This window comes from Scyliorhinus torazame, chromosome 16 (assembly GCF_047496885.1).
Source record: "Scyliorhinus torazame isolate Kashiwa2021f chromosome 16, sScyTor2.1, whole genome shotgun sequence".
NCBI lineage: Eukaryota > Metazoa > Chordata > Chondrichthyes > Carcharhiniformes > Scyliorhinidae > Scyliorhinus > Scyliorhinus torazame.
This window is the reverse complement of record NC_092722.1, coordinates 49,189,604-49,209,212: the sequence shown is the minus strand read 5'-3', so window position 1 is coordinate 49,209,212 and position 19,609 is coordinate 49,189,604. Positions and strand designations below refer to the sequence as shown.

General features: G+C 52.8%; 1 protein-coding gene across 4 annotated transcripts in view; it reads right to left on the bottom strand.

Annotated features, from left to right (window-relative positions):
- Window positions 1-19,609, bottom strand: part of disp3 (dispatched RND transporter family member 3) — an 876,012-nt gene that overhangs the window by 290,103 nt on the left and 566,300 nt on the right. For all 4 annotated transcript variants that reach the window (XM_072478461.1, XM_072478460.1, XM_072478462.1 and 1 more), the window contains 2 exons: window positions 8,936-9,070; window positions 4,138-4,298 (listed from right to left, as the gene is read on the bottom strand). In XM_072478461.1, coding sequence (XP_072334562.1) covers window positions 4,138-4,298; window positions 8,936-9,070 — 296 coding nt within the window. The remainder of the gene's footprint in view (window positions 1-4,137; window positions 4,299-8,935; window positions 9,071-19,609) is intronic.

Genomic DNA, 19,609 nt, shown 5'->3' with positions numbered 1-19,609 from the left:
AACCCCTCCGCAGCCGTCCCCAAGACATCCCCCATCCCCCCACAAGCTTGTGCTGCAAGGAGGCCTGGCAACCCCGGGGGGCCCCGCTGCTACTTTTGCGGGCAGGCCAAGCACCCCTGCCAGCGCTGCCCAGCCCGCGCATCCACCTGCAAGGGATGCGGTAAAAAGGGGCATTTCGTGGTGGTATGCCAGGCCCGCGCGGTTGCCGCGGTCTCCGGCGGCGAATGTGGACCGCCACCACAAACCTCTCCACGGTCCCCGTGCGGCCAGCGGTCGTCACCATCTTCCTACTCCAGGTCCACGTGCGGACCCCGGGCGCCGCCATCTTGTCCCGCGGACGCCACGTTAGATCATAGGTTATCATAGAATTTACTGTGCAGAAGGAGGCCATTCGGCCCATCGAGTCTGCACCAGCTCTTGGAAAGAGCACCTTACCCAAGGTCAACACTCCCACCCTATCCCCATAACCTAGTAGCCCCACCCAACACTAAGGGCAATTTTGGACAATAAGGGCAATTTATCCTGGCCAATCCACCTAACCTGCACATCTTTGGACTGTGGGAGGAAACCAGAGCACCCGGAGGAAACCCACGCACATACAGGGAGGATGTGCAGACTCCGCACAGATAGTGACCCAAGCCGGAATCGAACCTGGGACCCTGGAGCTGTGAAGCAATTGTGCTAATCACTGTGCTACCGTGCTGCCCCAAAATGGACGGGTGCCGCCATTTTGTGCACCCCCAGCCATGTGCAACCAATGGGAGCCGCCATCTTGGATGGACCCCCAGGACCCCAGCTCAGCTGACCACACACTGCCCAAAGAGAACACTCAACTGCTGCGATTAGCCTCGGTGACTCTGGATCAGTCCCGGCCTCGAACACTCTCAACTGCTACAACAACTGTATTTATCAACGGGCACGAGAAGTCCTGCCTAATCGACTCTGGGAGCACAGAGAGCTTCATACACCCCGACACGGTAAGGCGCTATTCTCTCCTCGTCCACCCCGTTAATCAAAAAATCTCTCTGGCCTCCGGTTCCCACTCAGTAGAGATAAAGGGGTTTTGTGTAGCAAACCTCACAGTCCAGGGAAGGGAGTTTAAAAATTACCGGCTCTACGTCCTTCCCCACCTCTGCGCGGCCACACTCCTAGGTTTAGACTTCCAGTGTAATCTCCAAAGTCTAACTTTCAAATTCGGTGGCCCTATACCTCCCCTCACTGTCTGCGGCCTCGCGACCCTTAAGGTCGACCCACCTTCCCTGTTTGCGAACCTCACCCCAGATTGCAAACCCGTCGCCACCAGCAGCAGATGGTACAGTGCCCAGGATCGGATCGTTATTAGGTCAGAGGTCCAAAGGCTACTGGGGGAAGGAGTCATTGAAACTAGCAACAGTCCCTGGAGAGCTCAAGTAGTGGTGGTAAAGACCGGCGAGAAGCATAGGATAGTCATCGACTACAGTCAGATCATCAACAGGTTTACGCACTGGACGCGTACCCTCTCCCCCGCATATCTGACCTGGTAAACAGGATCGCGCATTACAAGGTCTTCTCCACGGTGGATCTTAGGTCCGCCTACCACCAGCTCCCCATCCGCACTAGTGACCGCAAATACACTGCTTTCGAGGCAGATGGGCGGCTCTATCACTTCTTATGGGTTCCCTTCGGTGTCACCAACGGGGTGTCGGTCTTCCAGCGCGAGATGGACCAAATGGTTGACCGGTACGGTTTACGGGCAACATTCCCGTATCTCGACAATGTCACCATCTGCGGCCATGACCAGCAGGACCACGACACCAACCTCCGAAAATTCCTCCAGACCGCAAAGATCCTTAACCTTACATAACAACAAGGATAAATGCGTGTTTAGCACTGACCGCCTAGCCATCCTCGGCTACGTAGTACGAAATGGAGTTATTGGCCCCGACCCTGAGTGCATGCGCCCCCTTATGGAGTTCCCCCTCCCTCACTGCTCCAAGGCCCTGAAGCGCTGCCTAGGGTTTTTCAGTTACTACGCCCAGTGGGTCCCCAACTATGCGGATAAGGCCCGTCCCCTGATCCAATCCACAGCTTTTCCCATCGATAGAGGCCCGCCAGGCCTTCAGCCGCATTAAAACGGAAATTGCAAAGGCCACGATGCACGCCATCGATGAGTCCCTCCCCTTCCAGGTCGAGAGCGACGCGTCTGACGTAGCTCTGGCGGCCACCCTCAACCAAGCGGGCAGGCCCGTGGCCTTCTTCTCACGTACCCTCCATTCCTTCGAAATCCGCCACTCCTCAGTCGAAAAGGAGGCCCAGGCCATAGTAAAAACTGTGCGACATTGGAGGCATTACCTGGCCGGCAGGAGATTCACTCTCCTCACTGACCAACGGTCGGTTGCTTTCACGTTTGATAATGCACAGCGGGGCAAGATAAAAAACGATAAGATCTTGCGGTGGAGGATCAAACTCTCCACCTACAACTACGAGATCTTGTATCGTCCCGGGAAGCTAAACGAGCCTCCTGATGCCCTGTCCCGCGGCACATGTCCCACCGCACAAGTGGACCGCCTCTGAGCCCTCCACGAGTACCTCTGACACTTTTCCCACTTTATCAAGACCCGCAACCTGCCCTATTCCATCGAGGAGGTCAGGACAGCCACCAGGGACTGCCAAATCTGCGGGAAGTGCAAACCGCACTTCTACCGGCCAGAGAAAGCGCACCTGATAAAGGCTTCCCGTCCCTTTGAACGCCTCAGCATGGACTTCAAAGGCCCCCTCCCCTCCACCGACCGCAACACGTACTTCCTGAACGTGATTGACGAGTACTCCCCGTTCCCATTCGCCAACCCCTACCCCGACCCCGACATGACCGCAACCACCGTCATCAAGGCCCTCCATAGCATCTTTGCACTGTTCGGGTTCCCCGCCTACATACATAGTGATAGGGGTCCTCCTTTATGAGCGACGATCTGCGTCAATTCCTGCTCAGCAAGGGCATCGCTTTGAGCAGGACGACCAGTTACAACCCCCGGGGTAACAGACAGGTAGAGAGGAAGAACGGAACGGTCTGGAAGACCGTCCTACTGGCCCTACGGTCCAGGAATCTCCCAGTCTCCCGCTGGCAGGAAGTTCTCCCGGATGCCCTCCACTCCATCCGGTCACTGCTTTGTACCACAACCAACCAGACACCTCACGAACGTCTCCTTGTCTTCCCCAGGAAGTCCTCCTCTGGGACCTCGCTCCCGACCTGGCTGGCAGCTCCCGGACCCATCCTGCTCCAAAAACACTTGCGGGCGCACAAGTCGGACCCGTTGGTCGAGAGGGTCCATCCTCTCCACGCTAACCCCCAGTATGCCTTCGTGGCGTATCCCGACGGCCGACAAGATACGGTCTCCCTACCAGACCTGCAGCCCACCGGAGCCCCACGCACACCCCAGCCACCAGTCCCACCCTCCCCCCCACCAGGGCACCTTACAGGAGGATCGGTCCTTCCACTGGCCCCGTCTAATCCCCCCCACCCACCGATGCACCCCAAAGGCGCTCCCTTCCTAGGTCAACCACTTTATGGGCCAGATTGACGTGGACCGAGCTGTAGTTAAGACGGCTGAGTTTTAGCTGTCCCGCATGCATGTGGAAAATAAAGCTATTTTGTTAAAGGTTCATACGGTCTGAAGAACTCGACTCATTTAATTCCGCTAACCTGTTTACCCAACCTCCTGCCAATAGAAACAATTACACTTTATCAACTGTACAAAGAGACTTGCTAATTTTGAATGTGTCTGGTAAATCACCCTTAACCTTTGCTGTTCTATAAAACAATCCCAGTTTCTCCAAGTCTCTTCTAATAACTGAAGTCCCCATTGCTGGTACCAATTGGTGTGCACACAGCATTGTGAGTACCTACTTCCACCTGTATTGGTGTGCTCTGAACATTAGGCAAAACTGGAATGGCCATTGTGAGCTTCTGGTTCACCTAATCAACAGATTTTACTTAAAATCTCATTCTTTGGAATATTAGCCAGCCTTGAATTTGGCATCGAAAGCAAACATTATTGAGCAAAAAAAATGAAAACAGAGATAAACAGAGAAGTATGTCAATCACACAAATGGAATCTATTAGCAGCCTGCACAGCACAAAATCTGTTATAATTAACTAACCTGGGAAAATATATTTGCAGCATAGGCGGCAGCTGTGGTGAATGAAGTGAAGAAGGTGGCTTTCCCCGCTGTTTTGATGGTATGAATCATCCTCTCCTGTGGGTCTCGAAGGTGGCTTGCTTGTCGAAAAGTGTTGATGAAAACAAAAACATCGTCAACCCCTGAAAATACAATGTTTATTGCTGAAAAAACAAAACAAATACACCCGGCTTTTTGACCCTTTCAAAGTATAGGGTGAAATCTCATATATATATCAATGTGCTTGGCTGAGATTCCTATGTCAGCCACCTTAACATTTATTTTAAATGCTTTCAGGGCAGCATAGTGGTTAGCACAGTTGCTTCACATCTCTGGGGTCCCAGGTTCGATTCCCGGTTTGGGTCACTGTCTGTGCGGAGTCTGCTCGTTCTCCTGGTGTTTGCGTGGGTTTCCTCCGGGTGCTCCGGTTTCATCCCACTGTCCAGAGATGTGCAGGTTAGGTGGATTGGCTATGCTAAATTGCCCTTCGTGTCCAAAAAAGGTGCCTGACTCAGGACACGACGAGGACGTTAAATCTTTCGAGAGGCCTCTTGTAAGCTTCACAATGCTCCTTAGGTCTCGTGAGATCTAACAAGTTCCCGCAAGGCATCGCGATCTGAATCACGCCCATAATGAGATGTGCTGCTGGCCGGAAGGGTTTCAGCGAGGGCTGAGGGGACTGGTGGGGGGTGGCACGCGGGGTGGCGAGGAGGGGGTATTATCTGGCAGATTGGGTCTGCGCGCGGTCGCTGCAGGTCGTCGCCATGCTCATGCGCGGCCATGGACCGAGCAACTCTCCAGCGTTTATATCCTAGAATCATAGAATTTACAGTGCAGAAGGAGGCCATTCGGCCCATCGAGTCTGCACCGGCACTTGGAAAGAGCACCCTACCTAAGCTCACACCTCCACCCTATCTCCATACCTCCCCTTGCAACCCCACCTAACCTTTTTTGGACACTAGGGGCAATTCAGCATAGCCAATCCACCTAACCTGCACATCTTTGGACTGTGGGAGGACATCGGAGCACTCGGAGGAAACCCACGCAGACACGGAGAGAACGTGCAGACTCCGCACAGACGGTGACGCAAGCTGGGAATTGAACCTGGGACCCTTGAGCTGTGAAGCAACTGTGCTAACCACTGTGCTACCGTGCCTGCCCGCTCGGGAAGGCCGTGCATTCCATGTGGCGCGGCTGCCAGCCCGAAACCGGTCGGAGTATCGGTGCTGGGGTCTCGCCGATTTTTTTGTCGGAAAACCAGGCCCTTCCTCCTGATATCGTCTCAAAATCGGAGAATCCAGTCCCAGGTCTGGCAGGTCCTCGAATGACAGGCGCTGCGGTACACACGAGGTCTCATGCGGCACCTCCTCCTCCTTCACGGCCTTTTGGGCAGCCGGCTCTCCATCCTGGGTGGCTGCCTCCTGTTCCTTTGGGGCACTCTCCGCTGCTGCAGCTTCCTCCTCCTCGGGCAGCACCAGCATGTACAGCCGCCGGGCATCCCCCAGGGCTGCGGCGATTAGCAGGAAGTCCACCATTGCTGGTTGAATTCCAATATCCATGTCTGCAGGGGTGATATGTTAGCATATGTGTACCCCTGTGGACAACCAGGTTCACCGGGCTACATAGTGCTCCCAGTTGACACCTGGCAATAGGGGGACCTCAAGCTCTGGCGCCCGTCCCTGATGCCAGGCTGTCGGCTGGCGCTGCCTTGCCAGCGGTACAGTCCGTGGCCCCTGACCAGCGCTCCCGTGGGGGCTAGCTTGGGTGGGCCGCCTGACGCCCTGCCGGTGGGTGACAGCCAGTTGGGTGGTGGGGGGTATGTCGGGAGTGAGGGGTGGGGCACCCAAACAGCTGGTGTCACTCTGCAGAACCAGGGCCAAGGTGGGTGGTCAGTGGGGTGCACAACAAGATGGCTATCTTGCAGGTCGCGGAATTGGCAGTCCGTGCCTTGGCACCACTCTAGTCCAGCGGAGAGTGCCCCAAAGGAACAGGAGGCAGTCACCCAGGATGGAGAGCCGGCTGCCCAACAGGTCGAGAAGGAGGAGTCGCATGAGACCTCGTGTGTACCGCAGCACCTGTCATTCGAGGACCTGCCAGTCCCCCCCCGTCCCCCCTCCCCTCCCCCACCCACAGTCCCCGCCACCGCCCCCACGCCGTCCCGGCAAGTGCAGCCTGGCAGCCCACAATCGTGCCTCTCTGTTTCATATTCTGTGGAGAACCAGTCAAAGGAATTCTCTGGGCTAAAACTGAAAAACATTCTGAAAGAAAGATGGTCTATTTCATTAGCTCATTATAACTGAAACTATTACTGATATTCAAAAGCTTTATGCTATATTAATAATTATATTTTAATGTCCAGAATCAAATTACAAAAGACAGAAATCAATTCTGTCCAGCAGATAAATTCATACGCAGTGTGACTTGTCACTAAAAATGTAATTACATATCTATTCAAATTTAAAAAAAAAAATATTTGCGTGGGTTTCTTCCGGGTGCTCCGGTTTCCTCCCACAGTCCAAAGATGTGCAGGTTAGGTGGATTGGCCACGATAAATTGCCCTTAGTATCCAAAAAAAAAAGGTTAGGTGGGGTTACTGGGTTATGGGGATAGGGTGGAGGTGTGGGCTTAAGTAGGGTGCTCTTTCCATGGGCCGAATGGCCTTCTTCTGCACTGTAAATTCTATGATTCTATGATCTATCTTTATTTATTCTGCTAATTTGTTCAACTTGTTTAGAAACTGTGACTAGCTGGTTGAAAATGTGTCCTTTACAATGACCAGTCCCTCTTGTCCTTGTGTTTTTTTCCTACTTTATCTTTTCAACCTATATACTGGATTCACTTTTACATACAATAATTTTTAGCAGTTAGTTATTCTAGCTTCCCCCTCTTTCCTTGGATCACCTGCAATATTTCTTGGCTGAAACAATCAGGCCGTGTTCCGGCAAAACCTCTGGTGGAATGTTGAGGAGAACCAGGGTGACTCAGTCAACCATTATTTCCCTCTCCCTTCACTCTTAGGATGCCGATTGGTGGGCGGGATTCTCTTTTCCGGGACTCCCGATGGGACAGAGAATCGGGCATCGGAGAAAATCAGGATGGGTGCCGCTGCGCGTCGGAGGGGTGGGGATGTAGATAAATGAACGGGCCCGGCGACCTAAACTCCGGCCTCCCGCAATCCCGTGGCCGGGAATCACGGAGGCACAGACCACTTGTGGTCTCAGCAATTGTGCATCTGACGTAGTGGCCCTCGCGGTGGGCCAAGGAGGTTGTACCATCACCAGGTCCATCACGCCAGGGCCGCGTTAGTAGAGGCCATCCGAGTCATTCGGGAAACCCGCGGGCATGGGTGCTCTGCCGGCAGGGGGGAGGATCCCGCCGATGGAGAATCCCGCAGCTGGTCTCCCAAATGGAGAATCTCGCCTGGTGTCTTTCACAAAAAAGAGGAATGAGATTTGACACATAGATGTGTGTACTTTACTTTCAGACTGCTTCCACAAAAGCTGCAGCAATAAGATGTAACTGAGGAATGAAACTCTCACTTTGTAACAATTTGAGATTTTAGGGTAACTAAATGAATGAGTTAATACTGTTTCTTAATTCCTTTATATCGATGGACTGTATTCTACTTATATTACAAACAGAATAGTTTGGCTGAGAGGGTGCGGAGTGGTGAGTTTATAGTCACTTCCAGTGGGCCTGGCCAATAGCACAAAATAGCCTTTAAAAGCTGGTAACTGTCGTTCAAAGAGGCCAGAAGATAACCAACATGGAAATAATAATAATCTTTATTATTGTCACAAGTAGGCTTCTATTAACTCTGCAATGAAGTTACTGTAAAAATCCCCTAGTCGCCACACTCCGGCGCCTGTTCGGGTACATTGAGGGAGAATTCAGAATGTCCAAATTACCTAACAGCTCGTCTTCCGGGACTTGTGGGAGGAAACCAGAGCGCTCTGAGGAAACCCACGCAGGCTTGGGGAGAATGTGCAGACTCTGCACAGACAGTGAGCTAAGCCGGGAATCGAACCCGGGTCCCTGGCGTTGTGAAGCAACAGTGCTAACCGCTGAGCTATCGCTTTTCTGGTATAGGAGAGGTTTTCATCTGAGGTTAACCATGCTGCATCTAGTAGACATGTTTGATGCTAATAATCGATACCTGTAATGGAAAGTGTTCTATTCTCCAGCATTAACATCCCTCATTTGGGTGAACGTAAAAAAGCAGGACTGAGCACCAGTAGAACAATTAGCCTATGATAGATATATAGAATTTACAGTACAGAAAGAGGCCATTCGGCCCATCGAGTCTGCACCGGCTCTTGGAAAGAGCACCCTACCCAGGCCCACATCCCCACCCTGTCCCCATAACCCAGTAACCCCACCCAACACTAAGGGCAATTTTGAACACTAAGGGCAATTTAGCATGGCCAATCCACCTAACCTGCACATCTTTGGACTGTGGGAGGAAACCGGAGCACCCGGAGAAAACCCACGCACACATGGGGAGAACGTGCAGACTCCGCACAGACAGTGACCCAAGCTGGGAATCGAACCTGGGACCCTGGAGCTGTAAAGCATTTGTGCTAACCACTATGCTACCGTGCTGCCCACGAGATCTTATTCACTTGTGCAATTAACTTTGAATCCTATTGATGTGTTTTAGATATATAGGTTCTTCTTTACCAATTTAAAAACTAATGAATGAAAATGTACATTTCTGGATGGGTGAAAATGCAACATCTTTAAATGTTACAGCAAATAAAACCTTTGACAGATCACTCACCAATACCCACAATGACAAAAGCAGCCACTCCATTTAAGATGCCAAGGTACTGGATGCCAAAGACCACATGGTATAGAAACAGGGCGACCAGGCAGCTCAAACCAATGCTGGCAATCCCGAAGAAAGTCAGAAAGGCTGGTAAAACATCAAATATAAGAGATTCAGCACAGATTAAAATACTATTTTCAGAATATTGCAACTTAAGGCATGTGATAGTTCCATGGAAACAAACAATCGAACGGCCACGCTGCCCCAAAAAGCGGCCCGCCGGGAGACCCTGCTCCCGGTATCTACCACACTTGCTCCACCTCGTGAGATCAAACGCATTGTGGGCAGGTTCATTTTTCTTGCAAATCTGCATATTAGAGCAAGACAGCTAGTCTCACTGTCATGTGCAGTTTCTCGAGGCACCTGAGGCATTGAGATGTATCCCCTTTGCCTTGGAGACCTTGGTACAGCACTGTTCAGTACTGGTCTCCACAAACGGGGACCAGACGGAACGGCACTCATGGGTGTCTCCCAGGGTATCTACAGGTGCATGCCCTTTGGGCATGGTAGCATCCTGGCACTGCTGGTACCACCTGGGCACCCTGGCACTGCCAGCCTGTCACCCTGGTAGTGCCACCTGGGTGCCAGCCCAACAATGCCAAGGTGCCTGGGTGTCACTGCCAGCTGCAGGAGCACAGCCAGGGTACCAGGTTGGCACTGCCAAGCTGGCATATTTTCCAGAGTGGTGATCGGGCCCTGTTTGGGTGTTGGGGACAGAATGGCCTGGGGACCCCTTCATAGTGAGTTGAGGCTCGGGGAGAGGGGGGTCTGTGGTCACATCGGGGGCTCCAGAGATCAGGGCACCTTTTAAAAATGGGGTCCCGATCTCTCGCTACATTGAGGAGTTCCTGCAAGCAGAGCTCCTTGGTGCAGAAAACGGGGCTATGTGCAGCCTCAGCTGAATGTTCCCTACTGAGGACTTTTATCTAACCCGGGTGCCATTTGATAGCGCTGATTTTCTCGGCTCTGCGAGTGCTGGGAAACATGTGGCTAAACGCACTCACGATAGGACATTGTTCCCAATTAGTTCAATTGCGCCCATCATTGCGCCAGAACCTGTTTTGTGTTGTAACTTATATTTCAACTTCCATTTGATGGCCAGATGTCAAGGTATAATATTTATGGATGTCCATTATCGATCAGGAGTCTAGCCTGACTAAAGTCTTGTCTGGCAAACTAGTATTTCCAAATCAGTAATTTTTTGTGGCCATATTCTGTTGTCAAATGAGAAATTAATGTTGGGCTTTTTTATTGGCATACCATTAATATATAAAGTGGTGCTGAACAGACAGCTTCTATGCTGTTTTAGCAGAAGTTGACAGTGCTGTCTTGTAAAGACAGAGATAATGGCCTACTTAGGTGGCACGGTGGTGCAATGGTTGGCACTGCTGCCTCACGGCGCCGAGGACCCGGGTTTGATACTGGCCCCGGGTCACTGTCGGTGTGGAGTTTTCACATTCTCGCCGTGTCGACATGGGTCTCACCCCCTACAGCCCAAAGATATGCAGAGTAGGTGGATTGGCCACACTAAATTGCCCTGTAATTGGAATTTTGTTTTTAAAAATCCGGGCCGAATTCTCCCGTTGTTGGGATTCTCTTTTCCTGTTGGCAGTGCACTCCAGCCCATGGTTTCCCGGCCACGTAAGGTGGCTACAAAGGGAAATCCCATTGACAAGCGGCGGGAAGATAGAATCCCGCCACCAGCGAATGGCACACTGCTCAGAAACATGTGACTGGGGGACAAGAGAATCCTGCCAATAGAATGGAATGAATGGTGCCATAAGTGTAAAAACACATGAATAGAAAACTTTGAACATTATTCAAACAAGTAGTACTAATAAAAAGTAAAATTGAATATTCAGAAACCTGACAGAAAATGCTAGGTATTCACATCAGAAAGGTTTGATTTCTAATGTTAATCTTCAATTATGTTAAAAATGAGGAAGGCTTTACAGAGAACAGACACAGAGCAACTGTTTCCACTGACAGGAGTATCAGTAACCAGATACAGGGACTTAACAGAATCAGAAAGAGAACTGATGTGGTGAGGAGGCAGCCTGTTGCTATGATCTGGAATGCACTGCCTGAAAGTTTGGAGGAAGCAAATTCCTGAGTAAATTTCAAAGGAAATTATATATATACCTGAATCGGACTATGAGCAAAGAGCAGGGGAGTGGGTCTAATTGGATAGCTCTTCCGAAGAGCCAGCACAGACATGACTGGCCCAACAGCCTCTTTCTGTGCTGTGTGATTCTAACCTGTTGTGCTTAGCCAGTTGATAGCAGTGCAAAGTCTGATAAGTTATGAGGCTTGATAGACGTAGGGACATAAAGCAGACAGTAGTGGTGAACAATTGGTTTACAGACTGAAAGAATCGACTTACAATTTATCTAATAATAATAATCTTTATTATTGTCACAAGTAGGCTTACATTAACACTGCAATGAAGTTACTGTGAAAATCCCCTAGTCGCCACTCTCCGGCGCCTGTTCGGGTACACAGAGGGAGAATTCGGAATGTCCAATTCACCTAACAAGCATGTCTTTCAGGAATTGTGGGAGGAAACCGGAGCATCCGGAGGAAACCCACGCAGACACAGGGATTAACGTACATATTCCACACAGAGAGTGACCCAAGCGGGAATCGAACCTGGGACCCTAGCGCTGTGAACCAAAAATGCTAATCACTGTGCTTCCCATGGCCACCGGTCATCTCAAAACACTTACAGCCAATTATGTATTTTTGAAGTTCAGTCGTTGTTATAATGTAGGAAATATGACAGCCAACTTGCATGCAGAAAACTCCCACAAACAGCAATGTGTTTTAGTGATTTTGTGAGGGATAAATATTGATCAGGACATTGGGGATAATGCTGCTCTTCAACAAAATGTGACATAGGATCCACCTAAACAGGCAAATGGGGCCTCAGTTGAATGCTTCATCCAAAAGTTGGCAACTCCAGTGCAGTAATGAAGTAGTGCTGAATTGTTGGAGTTTTAGCTTGATTTTTGCATGTAAGCCCTGGAGTCAGGCTTGGACCCAGAACTTTGTGACTCTGAAGCTAAGTCCGACCAACTGACCCATGGCTGACACAGTTGTCTGGAGTGAAGTAAACAGTGGTGTTTCCCAGAGGTCAACGACCACTGTTCTTATAGGCCCAAGCCATCCGGTCTGTAACAATGCTGCACCAAACTTTCCTGACCCAAAGTTACTGCCCATTTTACCGGGGTCTCCCAGTCCTGGCTGACAGAGAAATGAGCAGGGTTTCATCTTCCATTTAACACCAGCAAGTGGAGTGTAGCTGGGAGAGGCAGAATGCCGTTTTTTATTGCAGTGGGTGGTATATTTGACTAACTTATTTAAAAAATCAAGACTTCGAATGAATGAGTGGGAATGAGTGAATGGGTAAATAGATGAGTCAGTGAATGGGTAGGTGGAGAGTTGAGTCGGGTGGATAAGCCTGAAAATATGTATGTTGGTGGTCAGGAGTTGTTTGGGTTGGTTGATAGGGTATTGGTTAAGGGAAGTAGGATCTAATCAAGAGGGTAGTTGGCTGGTTGGGGTGGGGGGTGATGTTGGGAGTCAGTTGTGGAATTACCCAGTTGGTAGACCAGGGGTCGGATTCTCCGGTTCCGCAGCCACGTGTTTCGGATAGAGTCCGGTGGTGGCCGGACTCTATCTTCCCGCTACTTGTCAATGGGATTTCCCATTGTAACCACCACACACTGCCACAAAAACTGCGGACAGTGGTGTACTGCCGGCGGGAAAGGTGAATCTCAATGACCGGAGAATTCTGGTCCAAGTTTTTAAACAATCCAACATTTCCTCGGTAAGCATCCAGGTAAATAGCACAGATCTAGTCTAAATGTCCATCCTGAACGCAGGGTCAGAGATGTTTACGGAAGATACCAGGCAGCTGAAAATCAGCCTATTGGCAGCTGAAAATCAGCCTATTGGCAGTTGAAATGTCTTGGGAAATTCCCAAGTGTTTGCATGTCAGGATCCTCCTGCATATTCCATCATATATTGGTCTCCCAACAATCCTGAGACAGGAAGATTTGGGCTTTAGATATAAACTAAACGTCAAAATCTGTATACATAGGGCATCATTTCAAAGCTTGCAGATCATCCCAAACAATGAGGAAGATGCCAACTGACTTCACAAAGACACAGACAGGGATTTTAAGGAAAGTCTTAAGGAGGAGAGAGATTTGCAGGAAGGAAATTCCAGAGGCAGCTAAAGATATAGCCACCAATGGTGGAGCAATTAAAATTGGGAGTGCTCAAAAGGTCAGAATGAGATGAGCCCAGATACCTTGAGAGGATTGTGGGCTTTTGGAGATTACAGAGATAGGGAAAGGTAAGGCCATGGGGAGATTTAAAAGCAAGGATGAGAATTTTAAAATAAAAAAAGGCTTGACTGGGACCCAGTGTAGATGGGCGAGCAAAGGGATGTTGGCCAAATGGAATTGGGTGAGAGTTAGGGCATGGAAAGCAGAGTTGTGGATGACCTCAAGTTTGTGGAGGGATCAATGTGAAAGAGCAGCGAAAAAAAGATTTACAGGGATGTGGGGAGAGGGTTGGGGAGTGGGACAACAAAATTACTCTTGAAGAGAGAAGGCATGGACCACAGTGAATGGGCAAAATAAACTCCTGCTGTCCTGTAGTCATTCTGCAATTTTATAGGTGTGTTGGAATAATGAAGTCTAGAAGTACAAATGGCATGAAGCAAGGTTTCAGCAGCAGGTGAGTCAAGATAGAGATGAAGAAAACCAATATTATGGAGGTGAAAATAAGCAGTCTTAGTGATCATATGAATGTGATTGGTGGGCCACCAGATATAAAAGTGCAGACTTCACCAGAATATTACCAGAGATGAGGAAGTTACATGGAGAAATTGGAAAGTATTGATGGTTCTCTTTAGAGTAGAGAAGGTTAAGAGCAGATTTAATAGAGATGTTCAAAAACATGAATAGTTTTGATAGAATAGGTAAGGATACATTTTCCAGTTGCAGAAAGGGTGGTAACTAGGGAACACTGATGTATGGGGGTTGGCAGGAGAATCAGAGGTGATATGAGGAAACGGGCTGAATTCTCCATTCTGGAGACTAAGCGTTGACGGTGAGTTTGGGTCCACAGCTGCAGCGATTCAACCGCTCCCAAGAGGCTAGTACGGGCGTAACGTCACACTCTGTTAATGGAATGGCGGCCGAATCGCTGGTTCTGTGATTGATGCCCCGCCACGGCAGCACGTAAGTCCCCCTCCCACACCCAAGTGTCGCAGCCAACATGGCTGCAAGTAGAGCAGGGCCGCACTTCCGGGATGCGGAACTCAAAACCTTCCTGGACTCCGTGGAGGAGAGGAGGCTGTGCTGTACCCCGGGTCGGGACGGAGGTCATCAGGCGGCATCGTTCGCTGTGCCTTGGTGGAGGTGAGAGCTGCCGTCAGCGCCATCAGGGAGGTGGCCCAGACTGAAGACCAATGCAGGAAGAAACTGAACGCCCTCCTCAGGGTGGCCAGGGTGAGTACCCAGCGTTGTGCCCCTGGCACCAAGCACACTACCCCCCCACACACGTGACCCGGAACCCGCACCCCCCCACCCCAGGGGATGGCCGGACCCCCACCCTGACCCACATGCCAGCACCCATGCCAGCCGCAATGGCCGGGTGCCCTGACCACTGATGCAATCACCTCGGTTGGGCAAATTAGTGAAGAGGTTCCTAGGACACTCACTGGTGCGCACCACACAGTCGGTCCGGTATGGTAGGTGGAGGTAGGAGCAGCCACGTGGCCGGAAGGTCGCAGGGCAGCCCGGCCCCAGGGACCAGCTGCTGCCCAGACGATTCCCGGGCTCCTGGAACATCCAGTTTCACCCACAATGCAGGTGCAGGCAGGGACTCATAGACTAGAGGAAGCCGGCTTCCTGCACCTGCAAGGGCAGGTGGAGGAGTCCATCCGCGTGCAGGAGCAGGGGGTGGTGCCGGTCATGTGTGCCACCCAGGCCGAAACTGCACGGTTGGCATCCGCGGTGGAGGCAATGGGGGCTGAGGTGTCGGACATGCCTCAACGGTTGCAAGGCCTGGGGCATTCTGTGCAGTTGGGGGCCGAGGCCCAGGACAGGGCTGCCCTCTCACATGCAACCATGTGCCGGATTCAGCTGGACATTGCAGCGGCGCTCCTCGATGTGGCTCAGTCACAGCAGGCTATTTCTGAGAGCATCTGAGAGCATCGGTGGCATTGCCCAGGTGCTGGCTGGCATCGCACAGACAGAGGGAGGTGATCCAGTCCAGGGGGAGGTAGCTCACTCACTGACTGATGTGGCACAGACCCTCAGGGTGGTGGTACAGTCCCAGACGGAGATGGCCCACTCCCTGTGCTCCATGGCCGCGAATGTTCAGACCCTTGTCGATACCAGAGCGAGTCTCCAGGACTGGCAGCGCCAGGTGGCAGGGGGGCCTCAGGGAATGGCTCTGCTTGCATCCCGTCCCATTGAGAAGCCCAGGGACCATTGGGCACCCCAAGGGAGGAGGAGGTGATAGGGCCCATGCCGGTGACTCCTGCAGGCGAGGGTCCGGAACACCAGAGCACCTCGGACTCCCCCTCCCCCTCCTGTGCCTGGTGCATCTGGTGGGCAGCGGGCAGAACCGGGCGGCACCACGCCACCTGGGACGCCCGAGGAGCAGCCGAGCCCATCCAGGCTGGGCCGTCCCAGGAGACGTGCGCCAACGGGGACCCTTGTCGCAGGGCAGGAGTCACAGCAGGCCACCTCCACTCCTGCTGTACATCTGGGGAACCACAGAGGGATGGATAGTGGTAGGGCCCCTGAGGCCAGAATGGTAGACACCAGTTAAGTTGGCACGAATGCAGGGCACAGCTTAGATATAGGGCTAGGGCACAGACTGTATATAATTGTTCACAATAAACACACGTTCACACTGTTAAAACCAGCCTGTCTGATGGGTGTGGGGGTGGAGCGGTCAGTGATGACCCACTGAGTGTGAGGAATATTGGGACAAGTGAGGCCCAGTGGGCGGACTGTGCAGCCCCCCCTTCCCCCGACCGACCCATCACTCCGTCCCCAGCTGTTTGACAGGACCATGTGATGGACTGGCCAGGCCGCATGCAGTGATCACCCAGGTGGAGGGTGCTACTGTGGGAATGAGTCAGAAATTGTGACTCATGGAGCTTATCGCAGAGCGGACTGACATCATCCTCCATCCCATGGCCCCGACGCGCTGTCACTGCCAACCCAGTGCCCCCGGCTCGTAGTGCCGCAGGTATATATAACGGAGGGAGGTGTGCATGCGGGTGGTTTGGTGGTGTGGGAGGTGAGGGTGGTCGGTGGTGTGGGAGGTGAGGGTGTTCAGTGGTGAAGGGGTGTGGTATTGTGGTGTGCATGCCCCTGGCCAGCAAACCCCTCCCCTAGTTGGTGAAACGTGCGTCGATTAATGTGTCCTGTGCTAGCTGGCCCTGGCGATGTGCGGCCTCCCATGCCTGGCCAGCCCACATGTCCCGCACATTGTCGCCCTCCCCCTCATCCTCCTCATCTGACTAGGCCTGCCTTTGCTTCTCATCCTCCACCAGCACATCGCCCCTCTGCTGGGCTATATTGTGGAGGACGCAGCAGACAACCACGATGCAGCCTACCCTCCTGGCCTCGTACTGGAGGACCCCTCCAGAGCGGTCCAGGCACCTGAAGCTCATTTTCAGGGCCCCAAAGCACCTCTCAACATCACCCCTGGTCACGAGGATCACGGACTGTGCCAACAGTAGAAACGAGTCATGTACACTGCCCGGGTATCAGGCGTAGACGTGCAGGATCCGTATCTGGTGGTCACAGACCACCTGAACGTTCATGGAGTGGTACTCCATCCTGTTTATGAACAGTGGCCATGTTATCCGCCGGTGGCTGTACGGTGACATGCATCCCATCGATTACCCCATGGACCCAGGGCATCACGGTGATGGCGGTGAAGCCCACTGCCCGGGCATCCTGCTGGCGTGTGGTCCACAGGGTACTGGATATACCGGTCCCCAAGGGCATACTGGGCGTCAGTGACTGCACGGATGAACCTGCGCGCTGATGCCAGCGAGATGCCGGACCGGTCCCCACTCGGCGACTGGAACGGCCCCGTCGCGTAGAAGTTCAGCGCCACCGTCACCTTGACGGCCACCAGGAGCAGGTGTCCTCCCCCATTCCCATGCGGTGACAGGTGTGCCATCAACTGGCAGATATGTCTGACTGTCTCCCTGCTCATCCGCAGTCTCCTCCTGCATGCCCGGTCCGGGAGTTCCTCAAATGACATGCGGTTGCGGTAGACGTGTGGCCTCATCCGCCGCCTCCTTGGCACCACCTCCACCTCCTCCTCGTCCTGTTAGGCGGCCGGCCCTCCAGCCTCAGCGGCTGCCGCTCTGCAGCCCGCTCCTCTGCTTCAGCCTCCGCCACCTCTCTGAGCCGCCCCCGCTGCCACAGGGCTGCATGCAGGGCAGTGGCTGTCGCCACGGCAACCAACATCGCTGGCTGATGACCTAGTGCCATAATTATCTGCAGGGGGTGAGCGGTAAATGTGTCATCATGGCGCATACACCCGTGCCCAACCAGGTACCATGGGCTGCACGGTGACCCCGGTTGTCACCGCGTGCCTCAACCACGCATGTCCCCCAACTCCGTCACCCCGGCCTCGTCGGTGCCCCTGGTCCTGGCGCCCATCCCTGCTGCCAGAGCCACCGTTTGATGGCACTGACCTCGCTGGGGGCTGCCGACGGTGTGGCCTTGGGTGGTCCCCTGGTGTATGTCGGCGGTTGAGTGATGCGGGGAGGGGGGGGTGGCACACAACTATCCGGCCGTTTTCTCTGCATCCACCCAGGTGCCAGGGTGAGTGGCCAGCAAGATTGCTGGCGTAGCCCCTGCCCTGTCGGGGGCTCCCCGGCTGCTCGGACTGTCCACCCCCTTCCCTGCCCCTCCCCCGGCCCTCTCAGGGCCCCAACCCCCGCAGGAAGCACGGCCGGTGTCCAATCCGGGAGCCCGCAGTCACTCCATGCCAACTCCCACCACCTCTTGCAGCCGCCTCAGCCAGCACGCCAACTTCACTATTTTTTATAGAACATTAGAAACACACCGTGGGAAATCGACCCATCCGAGATGCAGAATCGCTGATGCCCTGGAGAATCGGTCGTCGGGTCAAATAATGAGATGCGTACTGTACGTCCGGGCCGCGTGGCGAGCGCCGCGATCTAGTCGATTTCGCGGGTCCGGAGAATGTCAATTCGGCGCGAAACCGGCATAAAGCCCGATTTCTGCGTCGGAGCCAATTGCGTTTCGCGATTTTGGCGTAATGTCACGGAGAATCCATCCCCATGTTTTTTTTTAATTAAAATAATTTTTATTAAAGGTTTTCATAAAATATCAATAACAAAATGAGAAAGAAAAAAGAACGCAACAGAGTTAAGTACAAAACACAATCTAAAAAAAATCAACCCCCAACCCCTCCCCCCCTGTACATAAATAATAAATTAACATTAACACCCCGACTTAACACAACAGGTGTATACACCCCCTCAGACCCTCCGGTGTAAATAACATAAACAAAAATAAAGTAATTCCCCCCCACTCCCCGAGCTGCTGCTGCCATTGACCAATGTCTATCGTTCTGCCACAAAGTCTAAGAACGGTTGCCACCGCCTAAAGAACCCTTGTACCGACCCTCTCAAGGCGAATTTCACCCTCTCCAATTTAATGAACCCTGCCATATCGCTGATCCAGGATTCCACGCTTGGGGGCCTCGCATCTTTCCACTGAAGGAGAATCCTTCGCCGGGCTACCAGGGACGCAAAGGCCAGAATTCCGGCCTCTTTCGCCTCCTGCACTCCCGGCTCCTCTGCCACCCCAAATATTGCGAGCCCCCAGCCCGGTCTGACCCTGGATCCTACCACCCTCGACACCGTCCTCGCTACGCCCTTCCAAAATTCCTCCAGCGTGGGCATGCCCAGAACATATGGGTGTGATTTGCTGGGCTCCCTGAGCACCTAACACACCTGTCCTCACCCCCAAAGAACTGGCTCATCCTTGTCCCGGTCATGTGTGCCCTGTGCAGCACCTTAAACTGTATGAGGCTGAGCCTCGCGCACGAAGAGGAAGAATTCACCCTCCCTAGGGCATCTGCCCATGTCCCCTCTTCGATCTCCTATCCCAACTCCTCCTCCCACTTACCTTTCAACTCCACCACCGAGGCCTCCTCCTCCTCCTGCATCACCTGGTAAGTTTCCGAGATCTTCCCCACTCCCACCCACCCCCCCGAGAGCACCCTGTCCTGTACTGTGTGTGGCAGTAGCCGTGGGAATTCCACCACCTGCCGTCTGGCAAACGCCCTTACCTGTAAGTACCTAAAGGTGTTCCCCGGGGGAGCCCGTACTTCTCCTCCAGCTCACCCAAGCTCGCGAACTTCTCATCCACAAACAGGTCCCCCAACTTTCGTATCCCTGCCCTGTGCCACCCCGAAAACCTTCCACCTGTTCTTCCTGGGGCGAACCGGTAATGGGGTCCACGCCGAGGCCCCAACTTCCCCCCTATGCCGCCTCCACTGCCCCCAAATTTTGAGGGCCGCCACCACCACCGGGCTCGTGGT